Genomic DNA, 27,222 nt, shown 5'->3' on the forward strand with positions numbered 1-27,222 from the left:
TATTTCTCGAGATGATCAAATTACGATATCGAAGACTTTCATATAAAAATCGAGATCTAATCATGTGCTCATTATGGTCTGCTCTTTAAATTTAATTTATATTTTTTGAGATTTGATAATGTAAAACTTTCGTATGAAAATCGATCATTAATGCAATCATCTGTTAATTGTTATATTCTTTAAAATTTCAGTATCATTATTGAAATCTCGCTTTTTGATATCGCAAAAATGAATCGGCTAAAATCGATATTCATCCTAATTTTTTCAGTGGAAAAATGCACACTTTATCTTCAATTAATTTCAAATAACCCGTCGTTATCATTCACACTCCCACACCATTGAAAATAACCGTAACTCCAAATTACCATAGAATTGTCGATTTTTCACGGAAGTAGACAAGTAGAATCCAGCGAATTTTCTCGCAATCAAGGCAAAAAGCGGGCGCTTTTTTTTCAGTCATCCCCTCTCAGAGTCTCGCAAATAACCTTCGTAATTAAAAGCTATCGATTCGTTGTAAGCCCGGGTAATTGCACGAGTTACTACGCGCCCCGAATAATCGCTTCACTCTCTCCGGTATGTGGAAAAGTTGGGAGAAGGTGGGACCTCTCTCGGCTAGCCGGCGATAACGGAATATTTACATATTATCGTGACGCCATCCTATATTGGAATAAGAGCGTGAAAGAGAAGGACAGAATTATCTTGCATATATACTGAGATTTTACAAGGCATAGCTCTAGAATGCCAAGAGGGGTTAACTTGGCCTCTGAGGGAAAGTACTCTTCTCAAGCGTAACCTTAAAGTTTTCCCTGTTGGAGCATTAGTTTTTTTTCCGAAAATTGTTTTTTAAAAGTCCTCTTTCCATTTCTACACTTATTCCCCGTGAGTGCGGTAAATCAAGGGCAGATTTTGAATTTTGGGCTGTCATAATGCGAAAAGAAAGACTTTTTATGTTGAGCTTTTCAACAGATTATTCGTCAGCTTTTCATGTTCAATACTTTCGTCCCTGTCAATTGTCAACAGCATGATCACTGTAATTCACTGTAAATGTAGATTTTAAATTTATCGCTTTCAACTTCAACGAATGAAAAAAAAACCGTCTACAAGAGTTTTTCAATATCGTCGCCCAAATTTCATTCTTGTCAACTGTCAAACAGTTAAAGACCGTATTGAAGTGTAGATTTTTATTTTAGCGCTGTAAAATTCATTAGCAAACGAAATGGCGCAAACTTGTCCAGCGAACGTGTTTGCAAATTTTCTAATGACAAACAAAATTTCATTTTCATAAATTAAAAAAAACGACCCACGCTATTGATTTTTGTTTTCACATTCTCGAAGTCAGTTTCATTCAAATCCATAGCTGAGCAACTATTACATACCATTCGATGAGTATTCATTCGCACGAATGACTCGTCTCCTTCCCTTTTCTACTGCCATCACCCTAAGATTCACGTGAGCGTGTAATAACCGACGAGGGGTTGGATATCTCTCCCGCCGAAGAAGCGAAAACTAAGGAGATAGCGTTCCGGTTCTTACGTAATATCCGAGGCAGCGGGACGTCGCAGAAGTAACCCGCGAGAGTGAGCCCTCTCTCGACGTAAGATTTATGCGTCCTTGGGAAGAAACGAACCAGAGAAAACGGAAGTCTGGGGTATTGGTCTTTCCTTATACTTCAATGTTAAGGCCCTGGAAATCCTCTGGAACTCTTGGCCACAATTCGTCTCACTGTGTTTAGTGTCGTTTTCACTGTTATTGTCTGGTTTATTACCATTGTAGAGGTCTTGGGAATTTAATTTCAAGATGTGAAGAATATTTTTAACGTCACATTGTTCGTTATGGAGTGAATTAACACACGGGAAGTCATAACATGGGAATTATAACATTTTTATCCGGTGAACGAGAAGTTTAATTGACAAAAATGCAATTATCTCAGAAACCGTTGGAGGGAGAGGGGCGTATGTGGAGCCTCTGCATAACTGGGGAAATCCCCGATTCCACTACTAAGTATTGAATCTCATTATCTCCCCTTTTTACTTGAATATTGGAGAAATAAAAATATAATTTAAAAACACGATTGTACCCTGAACGATAATTAGACCTACTGAATTGTCCAAAGTAATTGATTCAAAATGAGTTATGACGAGGGTCTCGAATCGGAAATTTTCCCAACTTTTCAACTCCGTCAACTACGTTCATCGATATTGTTAAGATCCGGAGATATCGATGAAAATACAAAAATAGATTTTTTTTGTTTGAAAGAAAAACTTGTGCCGTGGATTTCAGGGGTCAGAAATGAGAATTGTTTACGTAAATATAGTTCATCGTATTCATACCATTCCCTTATGACAGGAAAATTACCCCTCCAAGACAAGAGGTGTACAGTGGAGTGCACAGAAGGGATGGGTAAATGTAAGCAGTAAGCCATTTTCCAGACGATGAGGCGCGAAGCCCCTTCTCTGCCTCTTAGCACCAGTATAATCCCAGCCGATCGAGGTGAACTGTACAACCTGAGGAGAAGCCCCCAGGTGCGATCTTGGGGCTTCATCGGGTACTTAATGTTCCTTCGGTTACATGAATTTTTATCTTTACAAAAATAATTTTCTTCGTCTGTGAATTTGAGAAAATACATCGGGCTGTTAGCTTCCCATTGATATCTCTGTATAGAACAGTTTTAACCGACAATGTCAAGATATATGATTTGTGGAGAATTAAATTTCCCATAGAAAATGTCTTTTCACATTTTTCCCCAAATCTAATAGGTTCGCGTAGATTGACGATATGAAAAATCGAAACTCCATCTGCTGTTTTCTCGTTCACGATTCAATTCCTGTTATGATGACAGTTTTTTCGGCACATTAATACATAAAGAGGGACTTAATTCAGATATCACTGAGTACTTGGCATAATTACAGTAATTCTAACAGACGTTATTCGGTCATTGAGTGCGTTGCCACATAATTAGCGAGGTAATATGGTGCATGTCGACATAACGATACTGCTATCCACCCCCGAGGGTTCTATAATCAACCGCTGCCCTGAAATCACCTCCAAATCTATCAACAATAATTTTTTTTTTCTCAAAAAAGGTAATTACCCACGGAAGCGATGTCAATCAGATGAATAAATCAGCATCAAATGCAATTCATTTCATTTTTCTAAATAATTTTGTTTCTCCTGATTTTATTATAAAAAAAAAAAGTTTTATCTTGGGGTCAGGCCTCAGCGGTGGTTCCCCTCCTAAAATATTTAATATTCAGAGCGGAGGTGTCTCCTCCGGGAGAACCTAAGCAAATTTCAATGAGCGAAGCGACGTTTAAACTGTATAATGGCGCGAGCGAAAATTTTACAGCCCTCCTACCCCATCAGTTGTTTCGTTTACCCTTCTTCCTCTCCCCGCCGTTATCCCGCTGTCGGCCAATCTCACCACTTTTTCACCCTCCCATGCGACTCCCTGCCACCCCCGCGCCATTTCATCCCGGTTTATGTATCCGTGGATAACCTTCTCCCCTCCTCCCTTCCCTTCAACGTGTAATGGCTGCGCCGTAAAATATTCATCGTACGAATTAGTCACAAAATGATGTATGCCCACTATCCAGTGCAGTATTGTATGGATATTTCGTTATTTTTGTCGGCGCTAATTTCTAGGTGGTATTCCCGGTGACGCCTGGACTGGCGATATGGAACTCATAAATTTTTAATGCCATTCATAATGTGCATCGGTTGAAATTGTAAATGATTTTCTTCATCGATTTTTTATGGTAAATTTTATTTTCGGAATTGTGCGTCACTTTCGTTTATTGCTATTCAGTTTTTTTGCAGTGCAGTAGTTTGTGAAAATGTTAATACTTTGTCAAATGGCATTTTAATGACACTGGATATTCATGACAGACTTTTTTTTTGTCACGTTGTTTAATTGATATTCTCAAGGAAATCGTGGATTTTTTTTAACGTTTCTTTCTCCAGTGAAATTCTCTTTCATTTATTTATTTTTATAAACTGCTTCAATTATTCAGTCAAAACACCGAATATTCAGAGAATTATAATTCTGGTTAAAACGTGATTTTAATAGTATTCAATATCCATATTTTTTGCCTTCAATGTTTAATGTATAATTTAATTAATGATTCCCATGGACATTCGATTATTTTTAAATAATTTTCTCGCGTACAAAATGCGCTTCTTTTTTACAATATTACCGGAAGGTAAATATTTCAATTAATTCCCTAAATTCCAATGACTAACCAAAAATGTTTAATTTTCTGTTTCAGGTAAGTGTTTAAACAATTCCACCAGCCAATTTTACCATCCAGTCCGTAAGTAGTGATTGCCAGTTCCGATAACCCCCTAAGACTGCCCCAGAACGTATGTACTCTGATAACTCCAGTGTGAGAATACAGAAAGACTTTGAAAACGAAAACTTTTCATTCCGCCTACGAAATAAAAATGCTGGGTCACGCGAGCTCTGCATTATCGGATTTGTCCCCCTCCTTTTATAGTATTTACGTCAAGGAAACATTTCATCGGAAGAGATCGTTGAAAATCGCGCCCATGGCGGACACATAAAGTCGACAGAGGTGCCATATACACATGTGCTAATGCGAAAAGGGCTTGAAAGAGAGCGGAAAAGAGTGTGAGGTATATTATCGTCACATTTGCCGTCATTCCACCTTCATTTTTTTTTTCTTCTCTCACCCACCCCTCTCCTATCACAATCACTGATAATGTCGCATAGATTTCGTTTATTTAACATGGAGGTCCTCCCCTTACACGACAATTCATTATTTTCCCCTGATAGTCATTCAAATGGATCAATTATCCTTTGAAATGAAGTAGAATTTTCATAATTTTCTTTCTGAAGGTAGAAAACCAAAGTCCGGTAGCTCTCCAAATGTGAACGTTCGATATCTCTTTAGATATAAAGAAAATATAAAGATACCCTAAATATTGAATTGAAACTATCGAAAAACTATTGCCCCTCAACAATCGCTTAAAATCCATCGTCGAGTTGTCCAAAGAAAATATTCTCCATTCTCCAAATGTCATTAAAAATAATTGCCATCAATTAGCCCAAGGAATAATTCACCCTTAATTAACCAACTAATTGAGACACTTTCATCCCCCACTCCATTATTTTTACGACCCCCCACAAAGCCAAATGTCACAAGCAGGATCACCTCCATAGTGGCCATTTTGAAATCCCCCGAAAAATACAAGCGAAACTCGCGTGATACATTTCACCCCGTAATTTTCCTCTTAATTTACCCCATCACGTGTACACTCAAAGTGTATATTCCCCGGGAAATGTGTAAAATCCCTCGGATGCAAGGTTAAACGCCAGTGTTAGACCTAACAACGAAGTTATTCGTGAGAATCTTCACCTACCTCCGAGTAATGATATTTCTGGCATTTCAACTTTACCGGTTAAATACAAAGAATGAGCTGTTGGTAGCACGAGAAAAGTGTGAGGATGTACTCCCACGACTTGTCTAACGTGGCCAATTAAATGGCGTTGTACCGTTCACGGCCGTATGGAATGGGGGAAAGGGGTTGTTTGTAACAATGCCCATGTGGCCCACCTGTCTTTTATGAGGTACTTCAACTGGTACCGCGAGAGATGCGCGACAAAACGTGACAGCAATCGTCAACCCTGAGTTCAATCATATTCGATGATTCCCGAGGATGACGAGTGACGATATTGGTCTGACTTGACTCCCAAATGCTGCTTGAAGTGTTACTGACTTCAATAATGATTGTTCGGATCATAAACAGATTCATGATAGAGTGCTGAAGATGCTGAAACTTGGACATCACGTGAGGACAGATTTTCTCCCAAACATTGACCATCATCGGAGTTATCCATCGCTCTAATAACCCACCAGGAAGTCTCCAAATTCTAATAACCATCAAAATCATCAAACACTTGATCTGTGTCTTCTTCGATGACAGCCGGACATCAGAATTTCCAAACATCCAACGATCATAACTCTTCCCGAAATTCACGGCTATCGTCAACCTCACCAAATAGCCTCCAACCATTAATGTTCATCAACACCATCAAAGTATCACTTGATCATTCATTGATTTCCAAACCAATTACCTCCAAGAAGTCTTCAAAGCCGTCATCAAACGCCAACTCCTCGATCCTTCCCGACCCTCTATCCTCCCCCCCTCCCCCTCAAATTTCCATTGTTCTCCAGTCCTCTCCAGCCCCTCCATGTAGAGTATAATCGATACGACCGATTAAGTCGATTCGAATGAAAGACCCCCGCGTCATTGATCCCCGCCCCTCTCGCCGAAAGTACTCCCAGGAATGGCGCTATCTCCCCTGGAACTTCATTCTCCACTGATGGGGTTGCAGGTGATGGTAGAAGTGGAGGTGGAGAGGGGGTTTGCCAGCCGTGAAATGCACATTCGGCTCTAGACGTACCACCAACGTAAAATTGGTAGATCGAGCGACGTGGCGTTAAACGTACGAGAGAAAGAGAGAGGGAGTGAGGGAGCCAGAAGGAAGAGAGATGGGTCGTTGGCTGCAATGACGTAGCGATGGTGGCGCTGGTACTTCCAGTATCGATTCCAGTCAGCCAAGGAGCCTTGTTCTATATACGCGGCACTCCCACCTCACCACTAACCTCACTCCTACCTCATTCGGAAAAGCCATACCCCCGCTAACGCCCTCACCCTGAGCAATTTCAATGTATATAGTAAATTTTAACCCAACCGTTACCACCCTTTCCCTTCTATATGACTTCTCCCTTCTCTCGGCAGCCCTGAAGTTTTCCCCAAATATGAATTAACAGAGTTACGGAGACCTTCCGTTCACAAACTCCCGGTGTATTCCAAGTTATGCGGCTTACCGAAGTTACTAAATGTCTTTTCCAACGGACGATCCAACGGGACAGTGATTGGTTGATGAAAACTTTGGATTCGTCGGGGATTTGTACTTTTTTTTTTAAGGTTAGGTTGAGATTTTTAGGTTATGGTCGGCGTCCGGAGGTGGGGGATGGGCTCGGTGGATTGATGGCGGCTGTTGGTAAAGGGGGCGGCGGGAGGGGAAGGGTATTAAATCATAGAGCCAAAAGCGCCGCCGGTTTACTGCCGGATAAAACGCAGTGACTGTTATGTTATGGACCACCTGTATGCCTCGACCCTGAACTCGAGACCCCGTGTGCTTCAAATTGTGTACAGAGTCGTCAAATGCGTCGGGAGTGACCTACCGTGTGGGAAATAAAATTTATAAGGTCGGATGGTGGATCGCTGGGGATTTTGAGGTTAGGAGCGATGATTTTTGGGAATTTTGGGAGCATTTTCTGGATGGGAACGAGATCTGGAAAATTTTTCATTCTCTGGAGCCCAAAATATTTTAAAGACAAACAACTAATTTAATTTCTTTGCAAATAACGATTGATGTACGAAAAAGCACGACTTTACGGACTGTTGTGGCATTTCACCGACTCGCGTCTGTTGTGGGAAATATTGGAGCAAGTGCTTTCACACTTGAATTTAGAATTTTCAAAATATTCATCGGCCAAAATGAATTAAAACGTTGGGTTGAAAAAATTGATTTTCTTTTCTATACACGTGAGGGCGTACGTTACGTCTCGTTGTTCCTCGTGTCCTTGGGCTTACCTCTTGTATTTCTCGAGATCGGTATCCGCGGGTATTATAAATATACATGTATACCACTGTCGGCTACAGGAAAAGGAGACGAGGGGGGGAGGAGGGGAGAGAGGGAACGACTGCTTTTCCTATAAGGCATAAACCCGTGCAAATGCCCACGTATGCCGGTTCCATATCTGCTAGACGGTTGGAGTTTCGTATGCCGGTGTTTTTCTTATCTCCAGTTGGTTCAACTAAGCAGGCTCATACTTCTCTCAACGCCCATTGGAATTAATACAATAGAGACATTCAATGGGAATTAATCAGACACATCTATCGCAAACCACAGACGGTATTATCGCTCTTTTCCGACGCTTTGAAAAATCGTTTCCGCAACGATTTCTTCAATCTAACTGGAGGAACTACATTTGCATAGGGAGTCAGAACTCCCGGAAATTGTTTTCAATTTTTTTTTTTTTCATCGATGTAGCACGCGTTATCGACAAAATGGAAAAATTTATTTGGAAAAATGAGAAAATAGAATAACTCTTAATTACTCTGTCAGCAAATAAATTCTTGGAATCGCAGTAATTAGCTTGAAAAGTTCATGTTCAGTGCAACAATGTAGAGTGTTATTTACGAAGAGTGTGAGTAATTGAGAAAAAGTGTGTACACCACACCATGAGAATGTTATCGCTAACCTATCACTCGCCTTGTATTTTCCACCTGTTTATCATTTTCACGGTGACAACTTTCAGGTATGAACAAGTAATTGAGCGAATTCTCTGTGTCGATTGACCGAAAAATTCAATAAAAATCAGAAGAAGAACCCGTCATCATCTTTGGGTAGAAGTACTGCGGTATGATTTCCGCAGCGTAAAATTTGCCAATCGAACTGAGTCACTCGAAAAGACGCAAAAATTCAACAACTAGCCGTAAAGGAAGCAGTTGATTTCGCTGAACTTCTTATTTTTATCGGTCGGAAGTACTTGGGGTGTTCCTCCTCAACATTTTTCTCCCTGACCTATCCCCGCGTTTGCCCATTACCATTATCAGTCAATGTGAATAACGCTCAGTATCATAAACATATCGAACGGAGAAAACATGGGGTATTGTGACCTACCCCAATAAGAGTGTTGGGAAGAAAATGATCGTCGTAAATAACTGTCTTAAGTGTTGCTGCCCCTATCCCCTTCGTTTAGTGGGTTCTATGCTCTTCTCGGGGACTACTGTATTTCGGTGGGGTATTTTCATCGCACAATCAACCCTTGTAACGATCAAATAAGACTTGGCAACGACGTAAAATTGAGGAAATTGGAAATAAATGAGTTTTCCAATGTCAAATTATGTCCGACTGTTTTTTAAAGTTCAAAACTGATAAGAGAGTGCAGTGGAACTCTTTATTACAATATTTTTTCCTTTTCTTGAACTGAAATCGTCAAAAGAAAGACAAGTGTTTTTTTTTTTCAAGTAACGAGATCTTCAATTTTACTGAAAATATCAAAGAAACGTCAGAAATAGTCTCTCATATCGCCATTTCCTAATTCCCATCGTCTCATGAATATTCATCTTCATTTTTATGTTTCTGCTTTTAAGAAGGTCAAGGGAAAGTACACGATAATTTTACCATTTTTTCTCGTTCCTCTCATTAAAAATTATCCCCTCATTCGCGAAATTCACCGTGAAAATACACTGGGTCTCCGGGAGAGGGCGTAAGCCAAACTCAAACCCCGCGAAAGGGGTTTCTGGAGAGGGATGCAGGGCGTCGCGACGTTCGTCAAGCTTCCAGCACTGGGGTTGGTCGATGGGGGGTACCCAAGCGTCTCTCAACCCATGGGAAAAATATCCTTGTTCCTCACGACTGGATGAAACAGGACGATGGGAATTTTGTGTGTGGCCCAGGGTCAAGGAAATGCGCAGACGCGGACAGGCGCTTCGGTGGTTGTTTCTACCTTTTCCCTACTACTTTTCTCTCTATTCGTCTGCGCGGCACAACTCACAAAACCAACAGCTCGCAAACCAATCGTATTTCGCTGAATCTTCCCCTTGAAAATACCAATCCATTGTTCACAATTTTTCGTTTCTCTTGTGTAGAAATTAACATCATTTCGTCAATTAGTTGATAAAAGTTATGGCTAAAAATAGTCTGTGTGAATTCATTTTGTCTGATTTTATTTGATGGGAATAATATTCGTTAGTCAATATTTTTAGACTTGTTCTTGTGATCGCAAAAAAAATTTTCCATTCATTTAAATTTGATGTAGAAATTAGACATTCGTACATACGGATATGAATAATTGAGGGGCAAAATAGGCTGACCCATTTTAATAGTCAACAGATCGCAGTGGATTGATGGACAAATTGTGAATTTTTCATGACCATAGAAAATTCAGGGACACGTGTCAACATGATGCGACATATTTACGAATCTTGATAACAATGACCCATCATGCGGTGGCATGAAACGGTCAACTGGGCCACGATTTTCAATTATCGCCCACACTGTTATCGATGAGAGCCCGACGTCGCGTGGACATACTGATAGATTCGTCCCGGGTGGTGGATCGACAACTATGCGCTTCGTCGAGACAAATACACACACATTTCGCGAGTCCAGATGAATGGAAATGAACGGTACGGATGCATTTCCGCATCGACGTTTTTGCTTCCTGATTTTGCACAATTGCAAAGTAATTTCTTTCCACTTGAAAATCACCGAATGATTATTCTTACCGCGCTGTTCGTAAAATGGACTTTTACGTACGCTCCACGTACCCAAAGTCACACGTTTCTCACCTGACATTCAAAAATATAATTCGGCACTCATGGGAAAAGTGTTCCTTGTCTCCTGAATTTATATCACTCATGTTCGTCTCCTCTCATAAATCTTCCGCGACGCGAAAACTACTTTTCCACACTCGTATCGAAATCTCCCATTTTACCTGAATAACAACGACGCAGTGTCCCCTCCGATGCAGGACAATGGTGACAATTTATGTTGCACGAAAAATTGATTTACATCCACAAGGGAATGCCGAGTAGATTCAACGATACATGACACGACTGAACATTCAAGTTTGCACGTGTCGTGTCTATCTTTCTCTCCCTATCCTTTTCTCAATCAGCAATAGCCCCTAAGCCTACAATTAACTTATGCAATACAACTCAACTTAACTCAACTGTCCCATTATCAACTTACTATCTTAATCACCTGGAATTCCATGCATTCGCATTTACACAAGTTTCCATTTCTCTTCAGTACTAAACAATTTCTGAAATCACCACACGAGGGCAGCACTAGTTGAGGGTTGTGACATCTACACCAATTTAGGTTATGTTGGACCACATATTTGTGAGAGGGGGAGGTTGTCATGGGCCACTTTCCCCAATTGTTTCTTTGAATATAGTTGAATGAATTTTTGCTTGTCATGGAAGTCTATCTGTTCGCATGAATATTCATTTATCTTTGAAATGACGCCATCTACGAACAAATGTCAGAATAAATTTCTTGTGCGAAATCAAATTATCTACAAAAAATATTTCATTACATTTTTCTGTAAATCTAATAATCTCTGAGATATTAGCGGAATAATAGACTCTGGAAAAAGGTGTACTTTTGTTTCCGAATAAAACCGGCAGGGGGAGAGTGAAGAAGCGTCGGCACAAAACAGCTGACGCCATCGCCGGCTCGACGTACCTCCTCCTCTATTTTCCTCGTTTTTTTTTTAACTTGTCTCTGGACAAACCCACCTCCGCAATGCCCGATCCTGCCGTCGGGTGGGATTTAAAAACAATTCGGTAAATTGCATCGAAGCGAGCCGAGGGAATGCAGTCGGGCGCAATATCTCTGAGCGCGCTTGGGCAATACCACGTACCACTGGCCACCAATACTATTACTATTGGTGGAGGGTGCATGTTGCGAGATTGGTAATGTTAATAAAGGTGTGAATTTCCGGCATTCGGATGATTGCGTGCATTTATGCGATTTGTTAAAAGTTTTCGCAGATGTTTTATTGATAAATATTGAATTCCATTTTCTCCAATTATGTGTGATGATCCATCCGGGGGTAGTGACTTAATATATTGATTCGAACAAAGAAATGATCCTCGAGAATAATTTTCATGAGCATATTACGACCCTCAACTTCAAAGACGTCTTGAAGGGTTCACTCACCGGTCGCTTAAAAAAAATCCCTTAACCCTCAAATGTCAAATTACCCTTAAAACCTTATCAAAAGACCTTCGCTGATGTATTTCCTCTCGCCCTGATCTTTGGGAATCCTTTGACCTTCTCAACCCTTAAAACATCCTCAAGGGCCGTTTAATCCCCATCTGAAACCAAATAACAACAGTCGCGTGAAGTAGCGAATAATTTCTTTTTGCAGTAAACTTTAATGAATGAAAATTCTTCCCTCCATTTATTGCTATTGCCCTGACTCCTCTCTTTGTGAGTAAAATAACGACAAATACACCAGTATATAAACTCCATTGACATTATAACAACTGACTGTGACGAATTTGCGTGCATTCAAAAGACGGTTGTACTCTTGTGTGATTGTGCATTGGCAAACCAGTAGGCGGTATTGCCTTTGAGTCTCGCATTTTAACAGCCTTATGTGCATAAATTAATCCAGAAGCCCTCCGATATCGTTTGATACGCCGACGTCGTACGCGTATTACTCCGCTTCGTGTTGTTCTTTTTAATTTTCATTCATTTTGTTTTAAATTTTTTTTACCCCCCTTTGATTTCTCCTCTCCTGTTTCATCCGACACCAATCGTGACACACTATCTCTGTTCAACTTTAACACTCGATTTCTCTCTCGCTGAAGAGGTGGGTGGGGTGATGGAGGGGGGGGGGGGACAAAAGCGTAGCAGTTATGCGAGCCTCGATACACACTTTTTACGGTTGAATGGCGCTATTAATTCCCTTTGATGATCCGAAAACGCCGTGCGACATGTATTTTTAAAATGTGGGTCTTTAGAAATGTCTCAACTTCAGTTGACGAGATTAATCATTGCGCTTTTTTGGGGGCAGGACAAATATCAGCCCGTTTTATGATTGCGTATTTGCAAAAATTAATTTGTTTGTAATATTCGTAAATTTAAATTTAGTTTTTGGCGTTTTTTGAGTGCCGGCGATGATGAAAAAATTTTAGTTTATTTTGCCTTTGGGTAGTTGTCATGGTAATGTCATGGAATTGGTTTTGATTTTTCGATCTTTTATCGATAATAAATATTTGCCCTAAAAGGGATCCCTTGTGTGTATTTTTGTACAAAAAAAAAATCAAATTACCAAGTTTTCAAGTTCTAAACATAGATATGATTCTCATAAATTTCATATTCTCATTCACCATTTAGAAAATGATTTCCCAAAATAAATAGTGTGACGCCTTTTGGCAATATGCACCGCCGCCTAATAACCACGTCCACTTGATCAATAAACGCACGCGAAATGTTACTCCCGTAAAAATAATTGTTCGATTTCTCGCGTCTCAATAGTCTCCCCCTTAACGGCGTAATTACGGTGCAAAAAGAGCGCCGGGAATAATTTTTCTCCTGCAATTTTTTTTATTCACCACCGGAGTCTGGCCTCTCGCGTGGTCATGTGGCGGGCAAACGAGTGGTTCGGCCGCTGGCCGATGCGCGGCGCCTCTGCAAGGCAAGCGCACCACTTGGCGATTGATCCGTCAGCTGGCACCACCGGCAAGGCCCTCACCACTCACTCCCACCCCTCCCGCACTCATTCGTGGAAGACGCCAACAATCCATTAGAGAGAAAGAATCAGCTGTAGAAATAAAACAGAAAGAATTACTCTGTTTTCTTGTTTTATCTATTACGGAGAGTGTCGAAAATTATTCGACTTGAGAAAAAAATAGGGGAATATGGAGAGATATATCGGGGGAAAAGGAAAAAGCTGGGGAATGGACGGGGACTGCGATCGCAAAAATAGTGGGTTGAGGTTTTTCGAGGGGGATATAACGAGGTCTGAAAAAGAGGACTGTAAGAACGTCGATTACTGAATTGAAACTTTGCCAACGGTCGCCCGTGGTATCTGATTAATTGTGATGAGAAATACCGAGGGAGTTCACCGCACTTTCAGATGACAAAATAAACTATATTTTTTAATGTTTTTTTGCGTAAAATTTCGACACTTGAAACGGTTTTTTGAGATCTTGTTTTTCCTGAAGTTATGGGGGTAACTGATTTATATTCACAAGCTTATGATGACTTATGTCCATTTTTGAAAGGAATACATGTAGAAATATCTGAAGAATGGACAAGTATTTTTTCCGACACTCCATTTTTTTAACGCATTATTTTTTATTATTTAATGGGTTGAACTCTGTACATACGATTTATTTATACTTTCAAAGATCTTCCTGTAACGACTCGATGAGATATAGAAAAAATGGTTTTCAATACACCTGTTTCTTTTTTACTCTCTAATTAAATCGAAATCAATAAATTGTCATTTCTGTAGCTGAACCGGAACTCGTCTTTCCACTTATCTAAAGATAAATAAGCTCAAAATGACTGACTAATTTTTCAAATAACCACGAGATTATAATTTCAATGGTATTTTACGATACGAGAATAGCGCCGGTATTTTCAACTGAAATATAAATGGAGTGAGGTTATAATTTGGCATCACAGGGTGTTATTTCCATTTGGAATGGGAGATACACCTCCCCAGTTCCGGGGATTTTCGAATGGGTTTAAAAATCCAATTAATTGAAGATAATCGTGCTTTATGCATTTTTATGGTCACCTATTTGTAACCGAATACCCTCGCGGGTATTTTCACATTCACCAAATATTTTATATCAATGGAAATGCAGAGTTTCAGTGAGGGAGAGTTTTGGGAAATATAAACAGTGCATTTGCATGTTTTCCGGATTTAATTAGCGGCCGATGAGATAATTAATTCGATGGAGGAAATGAGTGCCGGATATTTATATTTTCTAATGGTTTATTACGCGTAAAATAATCGAGTTTTCGCTGAAAGTGTTTTATAAATTTATTTATTTATAAATTTATTTTTTCGTTTTTTGAAGAATATTTGAATGCTCCGTTTATTGTTTTTGCAGTGAAGTGCTTCAATATTATTTTAAAGAGCTCGACAAACCTGCGACATAAATAATTTCACCCTCGCGATAGAAAAATTCAATCAATTTCACAATAAAAATAAGATTTCAAGAATATCACCAAGTAGTGGTTCAAATACCCAGGAAAGTAGCAACATTTTCCGGTATTCTTTCACTTAAAGGTCTTTCGTTTAATTGACAAATTATGAATAAATACCAGAACAACACAAAAATTCACATAAAAAAATTTTTCATCCGACAATTGTAGGCGTGAGAATATGCAGAAACACGGGGTCAGTGAGATAGGAGAGATTTAAAACATTGCGGCAGGTCGTGCAACTAAATGATGATAAACTATCTCGTCGACGGGTACCTATCTCCCACCTCCGCCAGTCAGTTGGCTGACCCGTGTTGCTTTGAGTCACGAAATGAGAATTTAAAAAACCGGGGAAACATCAACTACAGTCGTAAACCAAAATAAATAACCTTGACAATTTTTTCACGTTGAATCTACGTTTTTTTTCTGAAAACATAACGAGATTTTTTTTTTGTCTTTAACCCTTTTTGACGTCAAATTTCCTGAACAATTTCACCGAACCTTCGCCGCCCCTACACCGTTCATTGCCCCCCCAAAAAAGGTAAAGGTCCTCGGAATTATCTTTCACAAAAAATTGCAAAAATTCAAAACGTTTACCCAAAAAAAATGATTTGCTAATCAAGTTGCTGACTATCACTTGAGATAGAATATTCCAAATCTCCAAGTATATCTCCAGACTCCAGACAAAAATTGTCTTCCAAAAAACTTCCAATGAATCTTTTGGGATTGCCGAGATCTCCCGAAGATATCTCGAGGATTCTTTCGATTTCTGAAAGATCCTCGTCATACAGACATTTTTCCCCGCGGGAATCGATTCAGTAGTTGCGCCAAGAAGTGTGCAGACCACCTTACCTACTTGATTCACGCGCAGTCTGATACGGTTCAAGTAGATTTTCCCACTTCATGCAAGACTGAATCTGCCTGATCCAAATCTTGTTAAAATCCTCATTCCAAACGATTTCGCGACTTTCTTCAAGTCACACTGCACTAAAAGAAAAAGATGATTTTGCCAATTAAATATTCTTTTCTTCCAAGAATTTAAAGCGAATTTTCCAAAGAAAATATCGGGCATTTGTTTATCCAAAACAAATTTGATTGGCAAAATGATATTTTTCTCAGTGTGAAGTATCATTCAAACTTTTGTGACTAAATAGACTGACACCCACAGTCACACTACCTTAAACGAATATAAAATCCACCAGAACCAAGTCCACGTGAATGATGAATCATGTTTTTTGGGTGTTCAAATCCCCTGACCCATGAACATCCGCGAGGTTTGTCGGAGCATCTGGGGGCGGTGGGTGGTGGTGAGGGGAAGGGATCGTACATACACACAGCTCAGCCGTCCCACATACGCAACAATGCCGAGAGGAATCACGGATGACGTCACCGGAAAGCAAATCGTGACTCGTGACACGCGCGCGCAAGGTTTAATTAGCGCTACAAATGCCGAATCGTCCGGGGAGCGGTGGGCGGTTGGGTGGGAGGGTGGTGTGGCTCTAACATGTGTAAGAGAGACAGATTGTGGTGTATCCACCTCTCGCTCAGTCTATTCGTCGTACTTGCGCTTTCTGGCACGCTGCCGGTCGACCTACGACCCCCCGGGACACCGAGACCACGTTCTCCGAATTACCGATCCGTATAGCGAACTGCACTGTGCACTTAGCGTAAATTCCTGACTCCGATTCGAATTCATGAGTCTGTGTAGAGGTCGAATGGCTACAACTGACGGGTTCAAGATTTATTGGGTGGGTTTAATGCAAAGAATCAATTTGATTGGGATGAATGGTTTTTTTTTTCGTTTTCGCCAAGAACTAGTGAATTTGTAAACCATAATTTCCGGTTTTTTTTTCAAGTCGTGAAAAGTCATTTAAACCCTACGAGAAGTAAAAAGAAATTTTGGGGTTTTTCTGCCTAAGCCAATTTTTCATTGCAACGTGTGGAATGCAAAATTCAAAAGTTAAAGCACAAAAAGAGAAATAAACAATGCAATTTTTTGAATAACAAAATTTGTGGAAATTCAAGCTGTCAGGAAGTCATTTGCAGGAGACAAAAGCATCTCCAGAGACTCGAGCGCGCGTTTAGAGAGTGTGGAAGAGCGATGTTGGTGTTAAGAGTAAAGAAAGACAGGGGGAGGGGGTGAGAAAGAGAGGAGTGAGCCTAACTGTGAAATAACGGGGTGGCCTTCTCACTGAAACAGGGTGGATGCGAGACTCATACGTCAGTTCCTTACGTCTGGGGATTGTTGGGGTGCCGTGGAAGCAGGTTATATTGATTTATTTATAGCGAGAAGATGGGGTTACTTGGCAAACACGTATCAAAAATCCCTGGAATTTCTTTCGGGCTTGAATTTTTTTTTCTGCAGAATATTCGTGCGACGAGCGACTGCAATCGATAGTCGTGAAAATAATCTGTTGAAAATGGGGGAAAAATGTTGAATCGATGGATTAAATTTCCTCTTCATTGATAATTACTAAACTACGAAGGACTTAATATCGTTGACAAAATATTTTTAAAAGTATTTAATTATTAAATATGGTGGAACCTTTTTAGTGGGCAATTAAATTTGCTACAAAGGAGCGTTCAAGACTTTTTATCGCATGCTCACTCATTAATAAGTTCAGTACGAGCGTATTGAAACCGTTTTTATATCGAAAAATCTAGCAAAAACGCATTGAATGGCCTGAAAATAATTCCATAATTTCTCGTGTTCACTCCTCAACACAGTGATGACGTAATATTGACCTGATGAAGGGTCACAGTGATCCCCCTTTTACCTGTAACCCAAAAAAACCCGAGATGGATCCGAAGATTTACAGCCTTTAAGCGACAGGTTGTAATCATAAGCATCATCCCGTCAACCCCGTGAAACTGATTTACCGTGGGAAATTTACCAGTCATTTTGACATTCCCCACATTCCTGTGGTTCACTTCCTCCAGCTGGTAAAAAAAAACAAATCAAATGAACCAACACCCGTAATTAAGAATAGATGATTACATTCGGATTGTAACTCCAGCGATAATAAAATTTTAAAACCGCAAGAATGAGATATGAATGCCCGGTAAATTGAGAATTCAAGGTGCAACAGTCGTGTAATAACAGTCATGCTTTGTTACCGAGTTTTCGGGGCGGTATTAACCTCTCAAAAAGACTATCTGACGTTTACGTATCCCTGGATGGACGTGAATACGATGACCGCGTCATGTATCCGTCAAGAGTGTCTCGCCCGATTCCTCGGCAATCTTGTCGACTTTATTTTAAACTCAGAAACACGGCTCACAACGACTGGGTGACAGTTATAAATTGGCATGGGCTTTCAAATCGTCGCTTTTAGAATTTCTTTATTGAGAAAGTATCTGGGATTGCGATTTTTTTCTTCACTATTTATCAATTGAAACACATCGATTGTTAATTTCAATTACACTGAATCGGCTGAGTGAATTTGGATAAATTTTCATTCATCGGAAAGTTCTGTTTTTTACGGTTTCAGGTGATTTTTGAGTTTTTGAAATCGCATCGGTGGGTCGAGAGATATCGTTGACCAAACGAGACTTCCTCTGAACCGATTCTTTGCCGATTTCAAAATTCATGTTTTTTGGGTCAGTGATAGTTTGGGATCGGCTGAGTGAATTCAGATGATTTTTTTCTCATTTTGAAGGTATTTCTTTATCCTTTGCAATCGTTTTTGATTCATCAAAATCGGATCGTTGAGTCACCAGCTGGCCTTCGTGGGAAACTGAAGTCATTCAGTTAGTTTCTCATGGTCGAAACTAATCGAATTCCGGGTTAAAAATGCAAATCTTGAGCTTTTATGTCTTTTAAGATAGAAACAGATACTACCCCAGAAAATTGGAAAGTCTAGCCACGTGTCTTCGAAGGACGCAACATAATTTTTTTTAACATTGTTGAAATGGACTATATCCTAGGCCTCAACAATTTAGCTGCATTTAATCGTTACACCATAAATCAGAAGTGGGTGAAACCTCTTTTGGGTTTCTCTCGCACGATACTGGTGCTCTCGTAAAAAATGAATTACGACCTGAAGTCGGGGGAATATGCCCAGGAGGACGCCAGTCCGGGTGAATATAGAAAAAAAGGGAAAGGAGAGATACAGTGTACACTCTGGCTGCTTATTCTCTTCCCAGTGCCACAAAAGGTGTCCACTTTGATCGTTAATTTGTGAACGGAGGATTATTTATTTTTTTCGTAGAAGTGGATTGATCTTCCTGGATATTTTGCCACATTTTGTCACTGCTATATTTGCTTCCTGGAACTAATTTGCGTGAGAAGATGCCCGAATGGATTAAGGGGACAACATTTGAATTTTAAACTGAGTTATGACAGAGTTTAGTTTATTAATTTTATGGACTATTTATGGGTCTTCGATGATGCAATAGGTGTTTGCGAATATTCTCAACATATATTTAAACAAATAGAATAATCGGGCAACAGTTGAGAAAACACTATAGTCTTGTTTCTGGTGAATAACAATTAGCTATTGTTTTTTTTAAATTTTCATTGAGACAAAATATTTATAAAGTTCTGGCAAATAAATATTTTGAAAATTAAAAAATGGAGAATCTATGAATGCCGCTCGTTTTCCCTCAGAAAAAAAAAACAGAAATCGCAAAAAATTGTTAAGGGTGTGTTTTTCAAACCTTCCACCCGTGCCCCGTTGAAATTCCCCGAAATTCAACATTTCCCCGAAATTAATGGAAAAGTAAATTGCACCAGCGACTGCAATTTTCGTGGCAGGGAAAATAGGAAAGAAATGCACTTTATTTTTCCAACAACGTAGGAGGATCCCCCTCACGAATGAGGATACACGAGCAGAGTGGAGCACGGGGGTGGCGGAAAAAACACGAAAAACAAAAAATATATATATAAAAAAAACAACGGGTGTGGGCCCTCCTGTGTGGGGAGATATAAGAGTAAGCCGGTGAGCAAAGTAATTTCACACGGGTGAGCGAGGGTGTTCCACGGTGTTACATAGGGAGAACCCGGTGGAAGGGGGAGAGTGAGTGAGAGAGAGGGAGAGATTGAAGCGAAAGGAACGTTACACAGTCTTATCTTGAAAATATAGCAAGCGACTTTTTCCCACCACAAAAATTATATTCTTGAATAAGATATAAAATGAAGAAATAAAAGAAAGGGGAAAAATGAGAGGTATGAAACGAGAAGAAAATTGCCATTGTTCTCGGAATGCTTTCTTTTATTCTGAAGACGATAAAGAGATATTTTTTATCTGAAGAAAATTGAAGAAAATTGCATTTTGCCGGAGATTTTTTTCTCTCGGTCGAGCTTTACTCACTCATTTTTGTTCTTTTACGATTTTGCGGATCTTATTTTCATTGGATAGACGATAAAACTAATTCTGTATGGCAAAGAAAAATTATTATTGTTTTTATTTTTCAAGCAACACGCTTGGAGATGGAAACGGGAATATTTCAAGAATATTTTTATAATTACGAAATTATTTCAGTACCGAGGGGGTTTGCCCGAAAATATGATAACACATTTTTGTTGGAATATTTCATTCTCAACGTAAAAGTTTTAGTCACATTTTCCCGTTAAATCTCTCATTACCGAGATAAGCGCAGATGACTCCATTTGGATCTGAAAAATTTTGGAATTCGCTAAAATTATTGACTTACTAGATTCTATTCGAGAATTCCCACTTCATCGTTAAAAATAGAAAAAAAGTTAGAAAAAAGTAAAATAAAATGGAGCAGAAAAACTTGCCACGAATTCTTCACAATTTTCCACCCGATTATATCCATCTCTCATTTCACAGGTGTCGTATCAACTGACGTCTTGACGTCACCGCATACCCTACCGTTATTACAAAGTATACTTTTTTCCTCAAACACAATGATCATAATTGTGCAATTATTCCCATTAAAGTCAATACTGGTTTCTCATCCTGCCATGGAAGGGAATTTAATTGAGAATGAAAATACGTGCTGCGGGGGAATGGAAGAGAGTTAAATGTCAGATGATGGGTGATAAATAAAGCAGGGCTTTTTATTAACGAGAATAATACAGAGATTATTATTCATTACATAAATCCGAGAAAAATTGAATAATCAAGTCGACGTGACAGCTAATTATTCAGGTATTGAACGGAGAGGTGCAGAAAATATTCATTTCAATTAAATAACAAATATTCCCTTGACATTTTTCAAAATAATTCAATAATGCACTTTTTAATTTATAAAAATACATCAATTTTCATCAGAATCTGTTGAATTATATCCCTTCATTATCTAGAACTATTGAATAACATTATCCGTACAAAAGCGAATCCACGTAGAAAGTGCCAGAGGACTAATATAAACATCAACAATGACTCCATGGCGAGAAAGAATTAAGCCCCCCACCCCTCGATCGGTGACGATATTGATTAGGTCTTTGCGATCAGTTATTAGTCTGCTCGAGCAGTTCGTAAGGGTCAGACGTTTATTCCTCGTGTTAGTTTAAATAACGATTTAAAAAAAGAATTAATCCCCTGCATTTTAAATTCGCTTTGCTAAATCATTTCCATTAGAATCTTCTCGTAGAAACTAAAATAAAAGTTAATGCATGATTAATTTAGTAATTAAAAACTGTAGTGAATAATGAATAAAAAGTATTAATAGTGCGAATAAAATAATAATCGACACCTCGATGGATGCTATAGCAGTGATTCTCTGGGTACGAAAATTGAATTGATAAATTGTCCAAATGCTTTATTTATCGTTTTGGTGGAACTGTTGATAATTTTTATTTTTATTTCTGTTCACAGGCAAATGGTGTCCGCGTAGAGAATGGAGTTCGCCGCCGGACGCACAAAGAGCAGCGAGTGATGCGGCGAGACGTGGTGTTCTCTACTCTTCCGTCTTTCTCGGCAGCCCTGGTGAGTCTCACTTCTTAATGATCAAATTATTACAATTTTTTTCGGGAATATGATTAAGACATAAGTATTTCTTGTTATGAATTATCAAACCAGAAACATTACTCTCAAATCGAAGTGCACTTGCATTTGTTTGGGCCAAATAATAAATTGGATATAATTGCTCCAGGATTTTACTAAACAATATTTTTTCTAATATCAATCATTTATTTAACACTCAGATAATTTCGTAAATTATATTTTTGAGTGATTTCCTTACTGCTGTACGCAGTAAACAATAATTCACGTCATTTTTTTAATGCGAAAAATCCTTCAAATTTCAAAGAACAATATTAAACTATCGAAAATAATTCTTGGAGTCCCGTAAAAATTCTATTCCAAAATCACTCTCAAATTTGTGCTCACAGTAATGATAATACTCGAGTAGTTGAAATAAAATGCTTGAAATGTGTTAATGAAAATTTTCCTCGAGACTGAAATGACAGAAATTAGCTAATTGATTTGGTCCTCATATTAATTATTCTCTCCTCTCTCGGCTTCACCGCTAATTTCAAAACTTTGAAATGCAAGTGCACAGAGAGTAAACATCAACCATGAGTTTTACGTGTTGGTGGAATAACGAGGCAGTACTGGGAAATGGAAACAGCGGGCTGTACAGTAGATGCGTGTTTGGCTAGTGGGTGGGAATAATCATTTTATGGTATAAACAACTTTTAATCGTGCCTCGGGCATTCGTTGCCGTTGAATAAATATTGATACTGTATGACGCCGTCGACCAATCGCAATATCACGAGTGTTCTTTTCCACGTAGACACGTACCGACAGTTTTCGGTTGAGATACCACATTTGTTTATTCATGCGTCAATAATCAGGCTTTTTTTGGAAGGGCGAAAAATTGAAAAATCATTGGTTTTTTGGTTTAAGTTGACGATCAATGATACCTTCATATTTACGAAAATAGCTGCAGAATTAGCTGCGACGTGATAAACCCCTTTTGAAGCAGTCAATCTTCCGATAAGTGGAAACAATTTGGAACTTGAAAATTCGAATTCTGGGAAATTATTTAATCCATTTTGCTCAAAGAGAGAGAAAAAAAATATTGAGTGAAGTGAGTTGATGTGGAACGTCCTTTTGAGTGGGAAGACCGCGTATAATTTCATTATTTTATTCGGTAAAGGAGTTGGCGGCATGGTCTATGACGACACAAATGAGAAAATCTATACTGCCCATGTTTAGCCCACATATTTATATTAAGACATGCGTAAAATCCAGATAACGCACGCCCCAGCGTGTGTAATTTACCATTTACTGCCCCGGGTAATATAAAAACCGTGAAATTAGAAACAAACGAGAGATCTATTATCCATTTGTCTTTCAAACTGAAACTGAGGGAAATTTTTATGTCATCACATGGTCAAAGGTCCGTTTTACCCACTAGACATTACAGTACTGATGAAAAAAACTTTCAATATGCAAATAATTTTTTGTTTTCATTTTTCAATTCAATCAGTCGAATAACCAAACTCATATTTTCCTCGAATCTGACTACTGCAAGAAGTTTTCATTCACTTGTGAATCAATTAACGTGCGGAATTGGCGGGAATTTTGAAAAATGATAATCGTGAAATATATAATTTTCCACAATAATGTTTAAAAAAATGGAATAAATAGCGTATGGCTTGCACTATCGCGCAAAAGCCGGCGAGCACGGTGGAGTTATAGTCACCATGGTAACCTGGCTGAGGCGGGAATGCGACGGTAACCATGGCACCGGTGGGTTTCTCTCAGCCGCGCAGCCCAACCTGTCCGTCCTCTTTCAGTCTCTTTTTCTCTCCCTCCCCTCACTTTTACCTCCTCACCCTTGAGCCCAGCACGCACATATACGTACATACACACATGCTTCAGTCTTTCTCACCGGTTCGCTCAGGTCCTCTTCCTTCCGCCCACTGGAAATCCAACTGCAGCTCATCTTCGCGGAGTCTTTTCATCTCGTTTTTGCTCCTCTCCATTATTTTGGTACCGAGAAAAGCCGTTCAAACGTTGTTTTTTCGATGATAACAGAGGATTTTCATGATAAGAACTATCTCTTCAGTTAGCCAGTTGAATTTCCGATTCAAAGCCCTGATCGGGAACCAATTTGTATTGATTCTCGATCGAAAATATTTACATTCCGTTTGGTGTGCGATGAGCGTCGATAAATGGAACATCTGAACTTGTCCTAATACCGCGAATAATGACTCTGCGTCCCCAAAACCCTCCACATCTTCACCCCCTTTCCTACCCGCGAAAAACTTCCAAAACTGCAGATTGAGTTTTCGAAAAACAAATTAGGGCAAAACCGCAAACAAATTCGGTGAAATTTACTCGAGGACGCAACATCGGTGATCTCGTTACCTCCACACACGTATATTCACCATACGCCATCGTAAGCCTCCACTTTAATGGGGAGAAAGAGTGTAGAAGTGAGGGAGAGATGAGGAGAGAGCGAGAAGTTTCACTCACACGTGAAAATTCCTCGGTTTTTCGTGAGTAACACATACTCACACAGAACCACCGTAAACCAACGTCCGAGCTACTCTCCCTCCGAGTGGTACCGTAATGTAAGGGTTGGACGGGAGGGAAAACTCGTTTTCGTTCGTAGGGTGGGTTAAAACGTAGCCTGAGTGAGTGAGAAAGATAGAATTGTGAGTTTAAAACCCCTCGGGGCTTGAGGTCCATGCTGGGGCCTCTGCGTTTTAGATTTATCGGATGTTTTGGTTGGCGGCCATTGTTAACCCGCCCTCTCATTCTCCTTTCTTTCGGTACCGCGTAAATCCAAGCGTTTATTCATTTTTTTAAAAATTATTCTCAGCTACAGTACAATTTTGATTTTTAGGTTAGGGTGGAGTGGTGACATTTTCTTGAATTTCGCAGCTGACGAAATAGATAGGGTAATGTGACCGACGCCATTCGAAAGTCGAGAAAATTTACGTTTCCATGAGCTGGTCATCAATGTCTTTATGTCGTCAATTTTCAAAGATTTTTCACTGGGAAATTTGAGGGGAGACAAAAAATTTTTAGGTTAGAGAAATTCGCTTTACACTTTCACCGATATTTCATGATCCAAAGGACCTAAAGTAGTCCATCTTCTTTCAAATTTGAGTTCTAGTCATGAATAATTTCATTTACTCTTCAAAATAATCATCTTGGGAAAATGATGATTTTTTTTTTCCAACAATTCCTTCATCCATTATGAAAATATTTGTCGTCTTTCAGAACTTCTTTGATGTCCGAGTTACACAATGGCGGACAATGCCAAAGGGGAAAAAAATATCCTCGCCTCCTTTTCTTTCATTATTTTTTTTTTTCTCCTCGTGGCCACGACGTGTTCTTCGATTAGCGGCCAACCGACCCGACCATGACCTCCACTCTCCTTTCCCTCAGCGCTCGCGCACACACGATGTACGTAAGGTATATCTCGAGAAGAGGGCCTCGAATTCTCTGGTCTCCATCCCTTCCTTCCCCCCCGTTTCACTCTCTTCATCGTGCTCCATCTCACGGGCACTGATTGGACGATCCATCACAGGCGGCAGTCTCTCTTGTCTCACTCTTCTTCGTTTTACCGCGTGTATTTTATCCAGCAACTCACACCCTCAATCCTCTAGGTACCTTTTTTCTTCGGAGGTGGATGGACACGCATGTGACGTCAGGCTGCACGTGTCCCATAGATTTGTCAATTTACAAAAGAAATAAGGGAATGAAAAAAAAGGGAAATGGACATCGGTTGTATAAAAATTTTTTGAAGATCAATAGTAGATAAGATTCGTTTTCTCACAAAAATCAATTGCTTTTTTGACTTCTAATTCCGACTAAATTGCGATAACACAGATCAAGACAAAAAATATTTTTTTGTTTTGACTCTTAGGCTGTCAAAGCTCATCAAAAGAATCTTTTGGGCAATTTATTTTCTAAAAGATCGTCAGGAACCAGTTCTCCTGTGAAAGCGTAAATTTCTCGACTCTTGAACGTTGTTTTGAGTATTGAACTCTTCGGCTATCGAATTTGGGATCCTCCAGTGTTCTCAGATGATCTTTAAAAATGTTTTCCACAGATCGTTAGAACAAGTGTCTTCCCAAGATCGAAGGGTTTGTCATCATAAGGTCCTTTTAGGATTATCACAAAGCTCTTGGCAATCATCTTTGTAAAAAACGATGGATATATTCGGGTGCGAAAATATTGTTTTGAAAAAATGAAAAAAAAAAGTAAATTTTCTTTCTTTTAACTTATCGTAGATTGGATTCCCACGTTGGCATTCATTACCTTCCTTTATCCAAAAACCACATACCTCCATAGTTGTTGAGTTTGAACACAGAGAAGGGAAGAGTCACAAAGGACAAAGGTACGAGTCCGTGGGAACAATGAAAAGCCACAGATTTCGTGAAGCCAGTGCCGAAGGGGTATGAGAAAGGGAAAATCCCCCCCACCCGAGATAGGCACAATGATTTAGCCAGTGTATACGCTCCTCCTTCTCCGCCCTCTTTTCCCTCCTTTCAGCATAATATTCATATGTGTTGAATATATTAATGCCGGATGAGATATGTAAAACGAAGACAGAGGCAACTGCAGTGCAATATTAGTGAAATGTGTCTCCTGCGAACCATGTGCGGCCCCTGATATTAAACAGCACCCGTCGGTGCATCTGCGTCCCTCTCGCCGATTCTCTCACTACTCGCATTTTCCATTTTCCACTATCTCCAAATTTACTTCCCCCACTAGGAAAATTTCATTCTCTTTCTACAACAGCCATTTCCATAAATCACTGAATTATTCTTCGATGATCGTAAAATTTCACAGATAAAAAATTAAAATAATAAACTTCTCGGTGAGAAAAAAAAAGACTTTTGATGTATTGAATCAAAACGTGATAATTTTTAGTTGGAGTTATTGTTTAGGTCAAATTCTGGAAAAAAATTTATTCTATTCGCACGGAGAAAAATTGTTCTATAAAGTCCTTTCGTCTGGTCGTACTCTTATAAAAAAATATATTGAACAATATTTACAATTGGGAACAATTCCATATATTCTTCTTTGCGAGCATTGCGGAGGAGTCTGGACACTAGCCCCCCTTCCCCTCCCTCCCACCCCTTCTCTCATCCCTAGGAAATGATTGATAACCACTTCTCTCTCACCCCCGCCCACAATCCACTTTAATTCTTCCGCAAGAGCAAAGAGAAAAAAAAACAACAAAACGACGGAATAATTAAAATGCGGCATTAACGGAGAGACTAGGACCCCTGCTGGCTGCGTTACGATACCATGACGATAGAATTTTTTAAAATAAAAAAGGGGTTGCGAGAGACATGAAGAGGTCTCGGGGTATGAGTTGAAATAAAAAAGGGAGAAAAAGAATTGGACGAAAAAAAAAATGAAAAAAAAAATGAATAAAATTGCAGGACACAAAAATGAGACAGACAATGGCGTATAGGGTCGCGGGTAGTGGGACAGGGGGGCGGGAGGGGGTGAGGGAGTAGTTTTGGTGGGTGGGGTGAGGGTGAGTTTTGGTAGTGCCCTATC

The 27,222-nt window shown here is 39.5% G+C and overlaps 1 protein-coding gene across 3 annotated transcripts in view; it reads left to right on the forward strand.

The window, feature by feature from the left end:
• Positions 1-27,222, forward strand: part of LOC135162349 (homeobox protein homothorax) — a 291,410-nt gene that overhangs the window by 129,948 nt on the left and 134,240 nt on the right. For all 3 annotated transcript variants that reach the window (XM_064120707.1, XM_064120709.1, XM_064120708.1), the window contains one exon: positions 21,562-21,672. In XM_064120707.1, the coding sequence (XP_063976777.1) occupies positions 21,562-21,672 (111 nt within the window). The remainder of the gene's footprint in view (positions 1-21,561; positions 21,673-27,222) is intronic.

Source organism: Diachasmimorpha longicaudata, chromosome 5 (assembly GCF_034640455.1).
Source record: "Diachasmimorpha longicaudata isolate KC_UGA_2023 chromosome 5, iyDiaLong2, whole genome shotgun sequence".
NCBI lineage: Eukaryota > Metazoa > Arthropoda > Insecta > Hymenoptera > Braconidae > Diachasmimorpha > Diachasmimorpha longicaudata.